The 17,141-nt window shown below is 46.9% G+C and overlaps 1 protein-coding gene across 1 annotated transcript in view; it reads right to left on the bottom strand.

The window, feature by feature from the left end:
• The window catches only part of atad2b (ATPase family AAA domain containing 2B), a 77,998-nt gene that overhangs the window by 23,525 nt on the left and 37,332 nt on the right, over window positions 1-17,141 (bottom strand). Inside the window, 1 exon segment of the mRNA XM_030344814.1 lies at window positions 15,934-16,065. Within this exon segment, the coding sequence (XP_030200674.1) occupies window positions 15,934-16,065 (132 nt within the window).

A 17,141-nucleotide genomic window follows, 5' to 3' on the forward strand; every position in this document is an offset into this window, starting at 1 on the left:
TGACCCACAATTCTACAACCCCCCCCCCCCTCCCTGCAGCAGTGAAGCCACCTCCCTCCCAGGGAACGAAAGGTGAGACACAGTGGCACCGAATGGCTCGTCATCCTCTGTTCTTCAATAATGCATGGAAATTGTTGGCGCATGAATGACCACCCCCAGACAGCAGACATGTCGAGGCGTAGGCGAAGGGTGGGGGACAGATGGGATAGATGGGGTAGGAGGCAGAGCACTTTAAGGTGATTAAAAGAGCATGCATTTGTGGGAAAGGTTTCATGCTGACGTCCTGCAGATACATGAAGGCTGCGCCAACACACACACACACAAACACACACACACACAAGTATGAGGTAAAACAAATCAGCCCGGTGACACAGATGGACACTTCAGCGGTATAAATCCATAATGCCCTAGAGGAACGTCAAGTGGGCCCGGTGGCATTGGCCTTATTTAACACATCTCGCTATTGAGCTGGTACTCATTGGGTCATAAACTGCGAGATGCAGCCGCAGCAGGGACAAGGCTGTTTGTTGTGTGTGTGTGTTTCTATAATTGGAAGGGAGGGAAGGCACAAAGTTGGCTACCACGCATCAGACAGTTTAATGAACAGAGCAACAGCAGCACCGTCTTCTGTAGTCTGAGTGTCGGGGCAAACATCTTCAAAGCGATGGCTACGCTAAATTCAATTCAAATCCAAGACTGGATTCCACCAGTATGCTATTGAACAGGGATTGAAAGCCAAGTTCTCCTTTAATAGAGTGGTTCCTGGCAAATAGGAGGTCCAGGCCATCTCAAAACAGTGCCTCTAGGTCTAACTCGTATCTGACGGAAGTAGCTCATTACATACAGGAGTTCCAACCCAAAAAACAGGCAACAGCCAAGGCCAAAATTATTACTGACAATGCCGTTGGCAATATATCAATACAGTGTTCTAGGGCATATTCCTCCAAATCATACATGGATGTATGACCGGATTTATGAACTAATTCAAACTGAGCTCTGAGCCAGCAGGCCGAACCAACTGTGCTGCATCAACCACAGGTCTCACTGTAAATGCCATAATATCAATTAAAAGTCCAATTACAAAATAGTCCATTTACAAAATGGTCCAATTACACCGATCATTAATGTGTGAAAGATCGTTTTAAGGAATTCGCTGAAATTAAAATAAATGAAACCAAATTAATAAAGCTTGTTATTCAATTGTATGTAAGAAAAAAAAAGAATGGCGTGATTGGCCTGATCCACAGACTTGGCAGCCAAGTCTGTGGATCAGTAAAAACGAGAGAACCTTATCAACTATGTATTATCCCTTTTTACACAATGCCAACACCCAAACCGAGGAGTAACCAATCAGGGCTTCCGCTGGGCTTCTTCAGATTAATAATTAATGTACCCTGGTTGGGGGAAGCCATGGGTCTTCCCGTCTAACGGCAGGGGTGGAATCTGAGTGAAACATTATCATTAGTAACACACTCTTCCCCCTACTGCTCGCTAAACAGATCAATCCGATCTTCATGGCTTTGCTCGTAATCACACACTTCGTAACAAGCTACTTTTAAAAGGCAGCAGGAGGATAGGGGCGTGTGAGCATGGGTGAGACTCGAGACACACTTCCCGACAGCAGATCCGGAGAAAGAAAATGTATATCTATCCATTTATTTATATCTATATCTATATAAATATATTTTCTACATGAAATATTGACGGTCCATCCTATCCTTTACAGCTGCGTACATCCAAAGCAGGATTGAAGGGGGGGGGGGAATAATGATTTATATACATGCATACGCACACACATGCAGAGAGTAGCGAGGGATTGAGCTTGTGGTTATGCACACATGCATCTTAGTGGCCATATGGGTTGGATCCATGTGTGACTATATTTGCAGAGAAGCGGGGGAAGAGCTGTCAGGCAGAGAGAGAGAGGCAGAGGCGTAGAGAGGCTGGGGGTATTTTCAGCTCAGGTCCGTCACCGCGTCGGGGATTCACACATTGGTTGAGATCGAGTTCAGAAAGGACAGCGGGTCATGGGGTGTCCGAATGATATGTAAAAGAGCTTGAAATGACATGGCCAGGAGAAAACATGGACCATCTGGACCGAGGAAACCAAGAGCGGAATTAAAAGATGGACGTTTGCACACGATGTTAGCTTACTCCGGTGTCAAGGCGGTCGTGTGAATAGACAGCTTGAGTTGAGCAACAAGGAAAGTTTCCTCCGCTCCAGGTGTACTGCAGGGATTCTGATTTCTGCCAAAGTTTGATGTAGAACGCACTGCTACGGAATACCGATATAGTATATATATAGGATATTAAGAAGGACTCTACCCTGGCTACTAAACTACCTTGCCACGATTGAAAGCCCACTAGCCATGAGCCAAACAGGTTCTTCTTCTTCGGTGGGGAACATTTGGGAAAACAGGTCATCAGAATCCTCAACTCACTCAAGAACATTGCATGAACATTCTGTACTATGCTCTTCATATGCACAATAACTTATATGCACAATAACGTATAACTATCTCTATGCTGCTATTCTGCACTTTTGCACTTTACTATATTGCACCTTTATTTGCACCTCAATAACTACCTCAAAACACTGTGAATATTCTATGTACTATTTTGTTATATGTTGTGTGGTAAATATATTAACAGCAAATAGGGAGTATGGGGAAACAGAATTTTGTTGCTCCCTGTAACTTGTTGCACTGTCGGTCTGACAATAAAGTTCACTTTGACTTTTATTTGGTTATTGAGTTGCACTGAGCGACTGCATTGAGATGCTTACGATCAGAGCAGTGAACCACTGTGGAACCAAGTTGGTAAATATCTCACACAGTATATATCACAAGCCATATTAAAACCGAACAGAGAAACTTATGTGATAAGAAAACATTGGAGCAAGGCCTCACTGCCAACCCCTTGAAATTGACAGGTCTAACTGTGTCCTCCTCCTCTTTCGCACACACGCACACGCACACGCACACACACACACACACACACACACGATGTCCAGTGAGGCTCTAGGCTTTATTCTCCGCACACTGCAGAGGGCTTGGTTCATTGGAATCGACTTGGGTTGGTGCCTCCATCTTGTTACATTAATGAGGTATTGATCTGGCCTGCTCCAGTAGGCACAGCTGGTGGGAATGGACTTAAGAGTCAGAGGTCAGCTTACTTTGGTACAGCCGTCTCCCAAGAAATGCAAAGAAAAGTTGCATATCTTTATGATTTTACTAAGCAAGTTGGAAGAAAGTCCCAAATAAATATGCATTCATTTAATTTGTGCGTCAGATGGAGACGTAATTATGTATTAAGGCAGGATTGCCTGCCTCGGTTTTTTATTCACCAGATCCGAGTTTCATTAGTTGAGTGACTGTTGACAGAGATCATATTTGCTATTTAACAGGAGGAATATTTCTTCCAAATGAATAGCAAATAGTAAAAGCCTAGGAGATTTCCGGACTTTGAAATGCATATGCCACAACGACAGCTCTGAGCCCTAAACAAAGCCAGGCCAGTTGGTAAATATTAAAGTTTCTCAGTACACCTTATGAAAGTCTTCCCAAGATGTATGTACTGAAAGGGCATTACTTGGTTGCCTAGACTTCCACACAGATATGAGTAAAAGATTTCTTCCCATAGGGTACACCCATTAAACATATTTTTTAAGAAATGTTTTACCGATGTACACAAATACAAATGTATTCACAAATGTATGTATGAGTGAAAATCCTACAACCCTTGGAGGGAAATCGAAACTGTGCCCTCAAGTGAACCTGTGCATCATACAACTGCTCAAGGCTCATCTTCTTGAAAACGAAAGTGAAACATAAACGTTCCGTTCCGTGACATGAGGATCCTGTAAATGATGTACAGCATGGAAAGAAATGTCACTTAACATGGTAATAAGATTGGCCGAAATGTGGCACACGACAGGATCTTAAATAAATATAGATGGTGTGCGCTGCAAGGTGTTTTCGATGCAAGAGAGCTAGCTTAGAAAGGGATCACGTTCTCGGCTCAAGAGGCGGGAAAATGCAGGCCGCGAGCATCTCGAGATGTCAGGCCCGGTCAAGCCCATCCAAATCCCATTTGGTTGAGAGGATTTTCTCTTTTTTTGGGGAGTAAGAACTATAATTTCAATGTACAAGACGGCAAGACAGTTCTTCACCCTAACCTCCGTCTTGAGGTTGCAGTAGTTTTCAGTGTTTTTCAGATCTACTTGGCTTCGGTAGAAAGCACCTTAAGGTAAACATCGAAACAGCTACTTAGTTTGTGTTGTGTTTTGTGGGGGTGGGGATGGGGTCGGGAAGAATTCAAGGTTCAAACATCAAACTGAAAAAGAAAAATCGGGTCATTTCAGGGCACTCCCTATTGTTTATCTTCACCATTTCCTCCGTCAAGAATGTGACAGCAAAAAACGATTATGCCTCCCCACAAGAGAGACAAGCACAGCCAAAACCTCTTTATGCATGTACCGCTGGTGGTTATTAAAAGAAGCAGCCATTCTGACTATAAACCCCTTGTCAGAGATTTCATTACTCCTTCCTCACCGGCTCATGCCTGATGAGAAGACACAGCTTTCCCCCATAAAGCCCATAAGTCCTCTACAGGACATGCCACATGTGAATATGTGTAAGCCAGTATTTATTCAGAGAATGAGATCTTCAAAAGGCCCCCGGGGAACGAAGGAAACACGGAGAGAGAAACCCAGCCTTACGGGGGGGCGGTCACGGTGACACAGGGACTGGGAGCGGTTGTTTATATGAACGCGGGACGGAGGGAGAGAAGGGTCACAATTCGTCTCATGACCTGCTGACAATTAATGAAACGCCAGGATCAATGGATGACCTTGTCCGCGCCGCTGGTAATGAAGGAGATCAGTCACTTCCCTCACTGCTGGGGCCTTTGGCACACGGTCATGGTTGTGAGTGTGTACGCAGAGTGGCCTGAGCCACCCCGGATGGCTACACCAATTTGGAGGGGAAAAATTGCCTCTGCATCTCATGTTAATTGCACGTTGTTGTGTGTGGAAAAGGGAAGCTTACCGAAAAAAAAGCAATAAAGATAAGACTTATCTCAATTGCAATGTCTTTGTGCGAAAATAAACCTAAAAAACAAACAGCCTGTGATGAATTTCGATTGGCTGGAAGAACTCGCAGAAGTCGTCGTGGAAACGACACACGGCAACTCAATAAGGGGCGACCGCTTGAGACGGTACCGCCAAGTCTTTCCCCCAACGTGGACGCGGGGAGCGCAGTGTGAAACATCCTCGCGTCAAAGTATCTTTCCCTCTTTCCTTCTTATCAGCTGATTAAAAAAAAGCCAGTGGAGTGACAGCGCCTAGAGTGCCATCTTTTTTTAAAGAGCGATAAGCTCCCCATGCTAATACAGCTGCAAGCGGTGCCCAATGTGTCGACACCCCACCACCCACGTATGATGTGTGCGCGTGTGCGTGTGTGTGGGGGGGGCTTACTGATGGAAAGGTCCGCCACCCTGCCCCAAGGTCACCTCTATACACACAAAGGCCCGGACACGGGCATACACCTGAACGGTGAGACAAAGATAGGCCGCTAATGGGATCTCTACATTTGGCTAGCTCGTGTAATAGGGAGCTCTGGAGTGAGACGTCAGGTCCCGGAAAAAAAAAAGAAAAAAGAAAGACATGGTTTTTGACTCGTCAGTGTTCCCCTGCCTGCCTCATTTACAGTCGGGCAGGTTCCACTTCGACCTTCAGTCGAGCGGCATCTGTATCTTTTTTTCTACCCTAATCCTTCAGGGCATATATTAAACCGACGGGTGGATTGAGTTTGACAGAAGATGATGGAGTGATTCATTGGCATCACATGGTGAGAGCTCATTAGGGATTCATTAGGAGTTTAGACAACAAGCCAAGTGCTCTGTGCCATCCCAGTGGCCCACTGCTGTGTGCAGTATAGTTTGAAAAAGAGAGACGCTGGGAATTAAATACTGTGGAACAAAGGCGGATCTCCACAGTGGGACAATCAGATTAGTGTTAGCACTGTATGCGGATAGTATGGGACTTCAAACAGTGCATTTCAAAACACAAGCGCGACGGGAGGGGGAGTGGAGCCGAACGCTTGTCAAAGCCTCGACAATGAATGCTACTAGCTGCCGTATTTGGAAAACAAAGCATGGCTCAACATTTACAGTTTCCATTGGCAACCGGAATTGAGCCACTGTCAATCATTTCCCATGGTCTGATGGCGCCAGTTTGCCGCCATGAGATCAGTGCCGAGGGAGACAAAATAAGACTAGCTGTTTAGAACTGACATTTGGATTTTCTTCACACTGTGAACATGTCCTTTCAAAAGGGGCTGTATACGCTTTTTTCTACGGGGCCTTCATTGTAAATTGTCAGTACAATGAATCTGGAAAGCCTGTTTTGGTTAAAGGTTACAAATGGTGGATATTATCACAGCAATGAAATCAACTCGTATTAGACGGGTAAAAGAACAATCCTTCAGCATCAGATTGTGGTTTTTTTTTCAACTTGTCAAGGGGTTCAACCTCAGGAAGAGAATTATATTATTCCGGTAATAAAAACAACCAAACTAAAAAGAACATCAGTGTACAGGATGACATTAGGAGGCTCGTGAGTCAACGGATAAAACCAAATGTCTTCTCGAGAAGGTTCTATATCGATTAGGGTGCGGCGCGCGCATGTGAACACCATTTGTCTGCGAGGGAGGCCTCAGGAGTGGCATGGGGGGAGAAGTCAGAGGATAGAGAGAGAGAGAGACAGAGAGAACGAGGGAGGGTTCATAAACCTATTAGGAGCCTCTGTCGGCCATACTTCTCATGGGAACGTGGAACGTTAGCCAGGGGGCGGCGGTCATGTAAGGCGGCAGACAAAAGCCCAGGATGCTTCAGATTTCGAACAATAGAAAGAGAGGAACCTTAAAAGTGATGTTCCATGAATGCGAAATCTCCCCGAGACTCTTGGAGATCCCATGGCTTTAATGAGTTGTTAGCTTGGAGAGAGAGAGAAGAGTAGAAGAAGTGAGAGAAAAAAACCCAGTTGGGTTGCATCTCATCTCCAAGCTTAATGAAAGTATGGTATTTAGCATGGCTGAGTGGGACTCGCAGAGTAATTTGACATAATTAAAAAGTCGGTCCGTCTCCATTGGCTTTCCTACGAAGGCTTAATGTGACTCATGTCGCTTAATGTGCCCATCTCACATTCCGGAGCAATGTGAGCATGTCGTTGCGTGCATCATTAAAATCTGGACAAAAAGCTTTTCCATTACCCAGTTTGGCGATACGCACACAATGGAGTCTGGCGCAGACATCGATACGCAGGGGTCTACTACTGTTCAACAATCACCAACCAACACTGGTGCTGATTATACCTTTTTATCTAAACCCAGATGTCTGCTAAGGTCTTCATCATAGAACACACAACCAAAATTCAGCCACATCAATCCTGTAATTTCAGCGCATCTGGTAATGGCCGATAAGAATCAACAAATAGCCCGTTCACAACTGGGAAGCCCAAGCAGGATACACACAAAGCAGACTGGAGATTGTTCTCCATCACGCCAAGATCAAGCCCAGGCCCGAATGCAATTTGGATAGCACAAAGGCATCCATGGCTCATTCGGACTAATCTGGCGCTGGCGGTATCAAGCTGGGTCCGAATGTTTCCGATCAGTTAGAACTTATCAGAACAGGGCAGGCAGATGGCTGACTATTTAGTGTTTACCAGCTTCTGTCGTTAATATAATTGATTAATCAACCGTCACGGTTGGACCGGAAAAAAAGAAAAAGAAAAACTGTGCGTTGCCTGTGGTTTCATTCTCCATCTGCATTGTGGTCTGAGACGGGAAGTCGGCTTTCTTGTGGGAAAAGTCGAAAACCTCACAGACAGCCCGGCTTCAATTCCACTTTAATTAAAAAGGAAGGCTAGGCCCAGCCCACAGTTTTATTTTCTTCAGAAACTTGCCCATGGCAGCCCATGGCAGCTTGCGTGTGTAAATTGTGATGGCTGGGATATAACTCAACTGAAAACTCACTTGCAAAACAATATATTCTCCATCTCCGTTGACCCAACTGATTAACTCCTTGAGAGTCTGTCAGTGGAGGTCTAAAAATATATAGTTGAGGCACATTGTTGGATCTCTCGACGTAATGGAAAAGTGTGCAGTGCCTTTGACACACAGGGGAAAAATGAAGCCACAAACAAAACCTGAAAAACCAGTAAACCAATTATATTATGGACACGGTCGAATTAAAAGCATCTGAGTCACCCAACCATTTAACCAATCCTGGCATGGTCGACAGAGCGCTATGCAGAAGACCACTTCGAAAAGTTCATAAGCATTGATGGGCATCTCTCCTTAGCAGTTAGAAGTGCTCCATTCATTCTCTCTCCGTTTCCTTTTATATCACAGACGTCCTTAGGCAGCACTGCTTACCTTCATTGTGCATGCAATAAGGCGATGAGAAATGCTTAATCACTCCAGTGTTGCACTTCAAGGCCATTCCTACCGAGTAGACATGTTCGCCTGTTAAGAGCGAGCGACATCTGTGGTCGTCCACGCTCCCGAGTTAACCGCAGATATTGAAATCCCGGCAGGCGGATTGCAATCGCGTTGCAATCGTAACCCAGCCAATCGTGTGCACTTCTCACGTGTCCAGAAGACAAAGGACTAGGCCTGGTGGTGACGTAAAGGGAGAAGATAATAAATAAATAAAAGAACACAGCCTGTGTTCACACTGATGACGGCTCGTCCCTCTCTCTCCTCACCCCCCCCCCCCCCCCCCCCCCTCCGCTAAAACAATAAAACGAAACGAAAGGCATCATGGTTGATTTTACATTCATTTCACGCTTGGTGCCACAATGTTCCAGCAGGCATCTGTGCCCACAAAATGGCAGCTTATGCCGAGAGCTCACTGGCTCAGGGCTTTGCAGGGATTTCATTAGCGAGGCCCACAGGGTGTCGGGGAGTGCGACTCAAGATTGTTTTTGCATGGTTGCTGGGAAGCAGCTTGGGGAGAATCTGTGTCCGGTTCTAAAAAGCTAATTACGGTTCCTTTTCAATCCGCACCCAGATGTGTCTCCTTTCTGGCGTTGACCGCGCGCGCTCGCTAATTAAGGCCAAGAAAATGCATTCGGAGAGGACCCGATAAACACGACAGAGTCAATATACACCTATGAAGTAATCTGAACTGCTGCTTATAACTGAAATCTAACCCTATGGCAGGTATCAATGGGTGAGAGAATAAAAGTGAGAATAGAAGTGGGCCTGGACTGCAAAATAATGGCTTCAGGAACATCATGGCGGCGGTCGAAAAGACTGGTCTGGGAATGGTAGAATTAAAGTAAGAGGTTTCCTGAACCATAGGGTGATCCGGAGGGCCGGATGGATCAAGGGACCGTCCTGCATTGCCGCTTCCCTTTCAGGGGTGTCCGGGTGGGCAACATCTGAGGGGAGAGCAGCCCGCCAGATGGAAAAGGTGCTTAACCCGCAGTTCTGGGTCTGGACTAGTTCTGTCTACAGGCAGTCGATCCCCCCCAACACAACAGGGCAAAGAGAAACCCGGGCGGCCGACTGCAGGGGACGTGTATAACGACGTATGATTTCATGATGAGGCGCGATGTTATCGGGGGACATTGAATTATTAAAAAAGGTAATTTCCTACACGCGGCGACCACATGCATTCCTGCGAAGGGTTGCATTTATATAGTGGTTCCATTTCGTTCCAATTTCATTGGCAACGCCTCTGGCCATCCTCCAGAATTCATAGCACTGTAGTTACATACATAACTTTCCTTTTCTAGCCATTACGGCCACTCCAATCACTTCACAATGGATGTAAATCTTTCACCCCCCCCCATCGTCCAGGCCAATTGGGACGTCCTTGAATAAAGGATGTCGCTCAAGGGCAAAAAGTCTTTATTTCCCCAGGAGGTACCCCCAGACACCCGCTGACCTGAGATACTACCGGTTCATTTTAAATGCACACTTAGAATTCACAGGACTTCATAAAATTACAGATAACATTTTTTTCCAAGTATGTGATTACCTAGCTAGGGCTACTTATTCCGGACAAAAGGAGGAAATAATTGAACACAGTGGTTTCCCACAGAGACGGGCACAGTGTGTCATTCAAAAGCATATCGAAACCCTGAACAGCCAATCAAAATAAAGATTGGAAAGATTGGTATTCAACGTGCGTCAACACATAACAATCGGCTATGCCCCGAAACAACTTGCCTTGCCAGAAATATTACATTTTAATAATTGCACACGCCAGATATATTAGTAGGATCTTGACAAAGGAAAATAAAGTGGGAACTGAAGTCGCTTTAACCAACGCAGCAGAGAGAGCGAGGAACAGTGGGGAATACCTCCACAATGTCGCCATTGTTCCTCCTGTAAACACGCGGTGGTCAACAGAGCACGACACGGACTGTTCGCCCTGTTTGCCCTTTTGTTCCGAGCAGATTCAGGTCATTCTGTTCCCCCCCCCCCCCCCCCGCATTCACGAATAAATTCTGCCCGAGGTTAAGAGAAAAAAAATCAGCAGGAGTGTTTATCATCCTCTTTTTTCTTCTCCCCCGCCTCCTCCATTCCCCAAAGAGTCAATTCCCATCAAGGCCCTGACATGAATTGGCTTTCGGAAACAGTGAGAAAAGCTCCCCCATTCACTGCGAAGCTGCAAAGTTGCGAGGCAGCGAAGAGGCCAGGCACAGCAACGGTCCACTCTGCATGAATACAGCCCGCTCTGCGGTTGCCCAGGGCCGCCTATTGATTGACATGGAGGACGACACATTATGCACCCGACTCTCATTCTCAGAGCATCGTACTTAAATACAGTTCAACAGTCGAGGAAGGACAATCATGTCGTCTGCCGGCGGTAAAACAAAAATAAATTATAATGATTAAACTAAACGCAAAAACACTTTTGTCTGAAAGATGTTTGCGGCTAATGTACGCGGCTATGCAATTAACTTGAATGCTTACAGGCATCAACGTTAAAATGCACAATTAGCACAATTTAAAAAGAGCACAACAGCCACGGTTACAATGCGCCACACACAATTCGGTTGATTTAGAAACGGCTTCAAATGGTCTCGAGACCGAGAGACTGAGTGGCGTCAATAATAAATGAGGGAATGGCACTACATTTGAACCAGATCCATGTGGCGCTGCACTCAGCTTGAACCCGGGGCCGTGGCCCAGGTAATGGGGCCCAACGCTTACAGTTCCCTCCCCAGGAGGCAGTGACAAGAAGAGTGCCGGCCAGAGTGATGGAATGAGTGAAAAGAGCAAAGAAAAGTAGAAAAAAAAGAAAAATCACACTCCAGACTGAGTGAAAGCCCGAATGAAAGAGTGCGGTTAAGAGTGTAGGGGGAAATAAAAAAAACATTTTTTTTCTTTTTTTTTTTTAAACGTCAAAAATTAGGCGCGCCTCTCTCGAGTTTCACCCATGTGAGAAATAGTCTAGCTCCCCACAACTTTAACCGCGGCTCCCTCTCACAACCAGTCTGACAGATTTCCTCTGTCAACGCAAGAAAGCACTTTGAGAGTCCCCCCCCCCCCCCCCCCCCCCCCCCCCCTCCCAACACCCACAACTCCCATAGCCCATGGGCTTTATCACCGCATCTCCCGCCGGCACCAGCTCCAGGCATGTACAACTGATGGATGAAGGGAGAGTGGCTAGATGGAGCTGGGTTGCGCACACACACACGCAGACACAAAGATGTCAGCAGCTATACAAGGCACAGCTCCACCAATGCTACATCACCGACACCGTAAGGGTCAAAGATGTTGGCTATTCAATGCACACCTCAACATACCCTAGCTGTGTTCGAAATCGTTCCCTATCCACTCACTCACTATTCCCTATATAGTGTTCATGATATAGTGCACTATTTAGGGAACGAACAAACAAGAATGCGGACACTACGCTGAACATTTCTAAACGTCATTTACGTCAGTAAATGCGCCGGGTATTTATGTGACGCAGACAGATGCGCCAACATCATGTAAACAAACTGGGCACTCACGACGAAAGCTGGAGGTTGTATTGATGTTGAATGTTACATTTCCTTGTTTAATTCATTTTGAATGTTAAATATTCTATGTTAAATCCCAAATAAATTGTTGACATTTCTAAACGAAAGCCGGAGACTCCATCATTAAATGTATTCGTTTTCGCGGTTATCAGCTTCTTCCTCTCCTCCGGGAAAAGACGATCGCATTGCATTGTGGTATACGGGAGTAACATGTAGGGTACATCGTATGTACCCTATTTTAAGTCCACTATATAGTGCCCTATATAGTGGACCACTGAGAATTCGAACACCCTACAAACTGGCGTGCACCCTATTTAGTGCACTACATCCATGATAGGGAACGATTTCGAACACAGCTCCTGTAAGGTAAAGGGTGAGACAGATTCTGCACCGTAGGGGTCAAAGGGCGGTGGCTGGCTATATCAGGAAACGCCTCAACTTACCCTGTGAAGTAAAGGCTGGGACTGATGCTGCATGGCCTACGCCATAAGGGTCAAAGGCGGTGGCTCTACCAGCCACACCTCGACCTCCCCTGTAGAGTATAGGGTGGAACAGATGCTACATGGACTAGATCATAAGGGTCAAAGGCGGTGGGTAGCCCCAGAATGTCCTTGATGCGAAAGGAGTCGGCTCAGCCTCAGGTAAGCACCCCGCGCGATGCACTTCATCACTCACGCGGCACTTCTGCTGGGTGCTACGCATCCTGTGTGAAGTGATGCCATATGCTCTGAACCCATAATTGACTTCATATATTACATTAGCCTAATTGGACCAATGTCATGGTGATCCAGGTAAGAGTGGGTTGCCGGTGTCACCAATAAATCACCGGTATTTGCCTAATTAATTAGGCTTCTGGAACCGGAAGATAACAACTTTCCCCCAGAGCGGCAGAGTTAGTGGCCTGCATCCGTGACACTTGGCTATAAAGATAAAGGCTAGAGCTAATGGCAGGATATACAAGCCGTCTGTTCGCCCTCACAGTGCCCCATCCACATTAAAAGACAAATGTGACTTTTAACTACAATTGCATTGAAGGAGGCTAAAGCCAGTTCGCTTTTGTAGTTATTTACACAACGGAACTGGCTACAATACCTGGGATACACAAAAAGGAAATGTGTACACTAAAAAGATGACTTACGTTCAATCAAAGCACAAATGGATTGTTTTTTCGGGTCAAGCAAGGAGTGCAATCAAAAGTGCTGTGTTGCATACAAAGATAGCGATGTCACTAGAAATACGGCAGTCAAACTAAGGTCAGGTGAGAACAATATGACAGGACGAACTCAGCTGGTGTTTTCCATCAAAACTTTCAGCACCCAACCTTGGATTGATTGTACCAAGATGGGGCCAGCAGTGCAATAAAGGCAGAATATTATTTTCCTAGCAAACAAGACACTTTTTCATCTTGGCCTAGCACCGTGGCAAGACTAATAGCAGTGCAGTAGAAACTCAGACACAACCGCTACCTTACAGTATTTATGGAGGCCAGCAGAGACCGTCATCTCTCAGGGTGCCTTCTCCCCAGGAGAGGGACGGTTTACTCACACAGCGGGGGACTATTAGGTATACTCTCCTGAGAGACAAGTGCCCCCCTGTGTTTGAATGCTGTAGTGCACCTACAAAAATTAACACACACACACACACACGCACACAAACACACACACCAAAATTCAGCAGTCAACCCAGAGGGATGCTATCATCAAATAAACCGGTGCGGCTATGAATAAAAATAAAACCATGACTCATCTTCCTGGACACTTTCATTTGTATTCAAAATTATGTGAAGCCATGAAAGAACAAATATGCAACTAAACTAGATAAGAGAGGGCCAATCAGTTTCTTCCTGAAAACAAAAATCCTTGGATCAATGTGGCTCGATCTCCTCTCAGCATCCATCTCTCGGGAGATCTATTTTAGGCAGGTCTTTGACTTTGTCTGCTCCGAGCAAAATGTCCCCCCCCCCCCCCGCCAAAAACCTTGTCCAAAGTAAAGCAACAGGGGGGGCCGGGCTCAGCTCGGGCTGCGGAGCTCGGATCCGTCTTGTCCGAGTTACAACCTCGTTTGTTTGCCTTCCCCCAGCCCCCGGGCACCTGCCGCTTGCTGCAGGTGGGCATGTAATTGCTCCGTGGCGTGGTCACGCTCTGAATGGGGAGGAGAGACAAGCCCGTCTAATGAGGCTGCCCACTGCGCCGCGTCTCCCCTCCTGGGAGACAGGAGAAGGAGTTTGTGTGTGCCTGCGTGTGCGAGTGTATGTGTCTGCACGTATGCGTGCATGTGTGTGTGTGCGCTTATGAACACGCGTACGTGTGTTTCTATGCCTTGGCTGCAATGTGTGTATGCGTGGTATTGTGTGTATGTATTTTCCCTTGCCTGTGTGTATGTGCGAGAGCCTGTGCATATGTGGCCTAGCATCTTTGTGTGTGTGTGTATGTGGGCTAGTATCTTTGTGTGTGTGTGTGTGTGCGTGCGTACGTGCGTGCGTGCGTGTGCAGGTCTACACGTGCACACATGTGTGCGCTGATTTGGGTATTTGCGATAGCGCATGTGCGAATCTAGCGTCTCTGTGTTAGCCATTACCCGCGTCTATGATCTAATGCTGCTGTGAAAAGTGCAGATGATGAAGTGAGGGGAGGCACTCTCATTGTCCTCCCTACGTCTCTCTCTCTCTCTCTCTCTGTGTCCCTCTCGGCAGTATGTCCGGGCTGTAATCAGCTAAATGTGCTAGGCTGTAAATACTGTGAACTCTGGCCTTTGGCAACGGACTAATAAGAGTGAGTGAGTGAGTCACACTTAGAAAGGGGATTCAAATTTACAGCAGACGCATTGTCCTCGCACGTACAAAGTGTCACACAGCAGGGGAGAGAGGGAACATTAGGTTCCTCACTCAGAGTTAATGAATGTGTTTGAGTACATCAATGTGTGTTTTTTTTATCAGATGCATGATAGGGGCCCCTCAGAGTTACCAAGCAAGGTTGCCTCAGCCAAACTATGAATCCCAGTCCACACAGCGCCGGGTGGGATATATCAGCGGCTGATCTGATTTGTCAGCCGACAGGGTACCCGCTGAGAATATCAATCTTTCTGCAACTTGGATGATCGGATCTGCCGGTGCTAACGGGAATCCAGAGGCGTGTGGAGCAGAGCGTTACTCCCATGGAAAACGAGCAACCCATTGAACGACGAGTGCACATCGCTGGCAAGTCTGTAAAAGTTATATGACGGTATGAAGTGATAGCAGGGTTTGTTATGGGTTTCTTCAGATGTGTAACCCTGATGCAACACAATGGACCAGTGTTTGGGATGGGACAACAACGTGCCGGCGTCGGTTTGTGGAGCGATTATGACATGTAGCCGTTGTTCGCGTTCACGTCTGTGTTCAAAGTTCACGACTACCACTCGAATCAACAACGTTCAAAATAAAATAAAATCAAAACTATCTGCGCCATGTTTGTCCTGCTGCTGCTGCTGACTGTGTGTGTGTGTGTGTGTGTGTGTGTGTGTGTGTGTGTGTGTGTGTGTGTGTGTGTGTGTGTGTGTGTGTGTGTGTGTGTGTGTGTGTGTGTGTGTGTGTGTGTGTGTGTGTGTGTGTGTGTGTGTGTGTGTGTGTGCGCGCGCGTCTCTCTGTAGTGTGTGAGTCGCTGAAGTGTGTGTGTCGGTGTGTATGTGTGTGTGTCTCTGTAGTGTGTGTGTGAGAGAGTCTGTGTGTGTGTGTGTGTCTCTCTGCGTGCACGTATGTCTCTGTATGTGCGTGCACGAATGTCTCTAGTCTGTGTGTGCTTGTCTAGGCTGGTCTCTGCAGTATGTGCGTGCGCCTCTCCAGTGCGTGCCTGCGTGTGTGTGTATGTGTGTGTGAGTGTGTGTGGAGGATAAGAGCTGGGTGTACTCACTACTGGCACACTGCTTGTCGGCTGCTTCGCCCTGAGTGCTGCTCCCTGCTCGCTCATCTCCCACGGTGCTGTGCTTTCTGGTTGCCACGGCGGCGCCGGGAGCTGCAGTCGGCTGGGCTGGCGTCTGAAAGTCTGCAAACACCACAGAGGATCAGTTACCGACAATGCTTCACGTATATAGGCGCACGCATGCGGCTGCCTGTGCGCGTGTAGAGGCACCGATCAAACACATTGACAGCAAGAAAGTGCCTCTGTGGGTGTATGCGTGTGCGTGTTCAGACGTATAGGAAAACATAGATCGTCGGCTAAGCAAGCTGATAAACACAAGAGTACACGGGATGAGCTCCGATAATTACAGGAAGCACACTTGCCGAGCTACAAAGCCATTATTGACGACCTTCAAACGGAGACCTGGCTGTTTGGAAGCATTGTCCTTAGCTCGCCCCCTTCTGTATAAATCTGAATGCCTATAAATGTCTGGTGGAGGTTCAAAACAACACGAACCAGGGAGGGAGAGAGAGAGAGAGAGCGAGCAGGCGAGCGCCCAGGAAGAAACTGCAGTGGCTGTTAAAACAAGACATTGTCATTGACAAGTCTTTTTATTCCACTTCCTGCCCTGCCTACCAGGATCCGTCGTCACAGACACGGCCCGCCCCGGCAGGTGAACGTAGGGACATGACACTAAGGAGAGTGGACCCGATTGCAGGCCGGGGCTAAATTTATAGTTTCATAAGCAGCGCCGTGAAGAGCTGATGAAATATTCACAGCTTTTTGTTTCCCCGCCTATCCGGCTGCGGTCCCCCGCCTTCTGCAATATTTATTTTACGCTCTGGGCTTTTTCGCCGGCGAAAAGAGTAAATTTAACGTGGCGGGATGACCCCGCGAATACGACCTCTTCCTTGACATGACTTTTCGGGGTGAAGAAAGGATAACACCGGGGACGTGAAAGTGAGTCAGGATTTAATTGGCTGTCAGGGTGGTTGGGGTGTAGCTGGTGTAAACACAAAGGGATGAAGCCTCTGCTAATCTCTCTCAATTTAATGATCTACGCAAAAATGGATAATGCATAAACCGAACCGACAAGAGAGGGCAGAGGGATGGCAAGCGTAACACCTGACCGACACTTTGGTTTATGAAGAGATGTGTATGGAATAATGCAGCTCTGCTGTGGCAGTATATAGGCGCACTGCCCTTCTGCAGTGACAACA

This window comes from Gadus morhua, chromosome 21, assembly GCF_902167405.1.
Source record: "Gadus morhua chromosome 21, gadMor3.0, whole genome shotgun sequence".
Classification (NCBI taxonomy): domain Eukaryota; kingdom Metazoa; phylum Chordata; class Actinopteri; order Gadiformes; family Gadidae; genus Gadus; species Gadus morhua.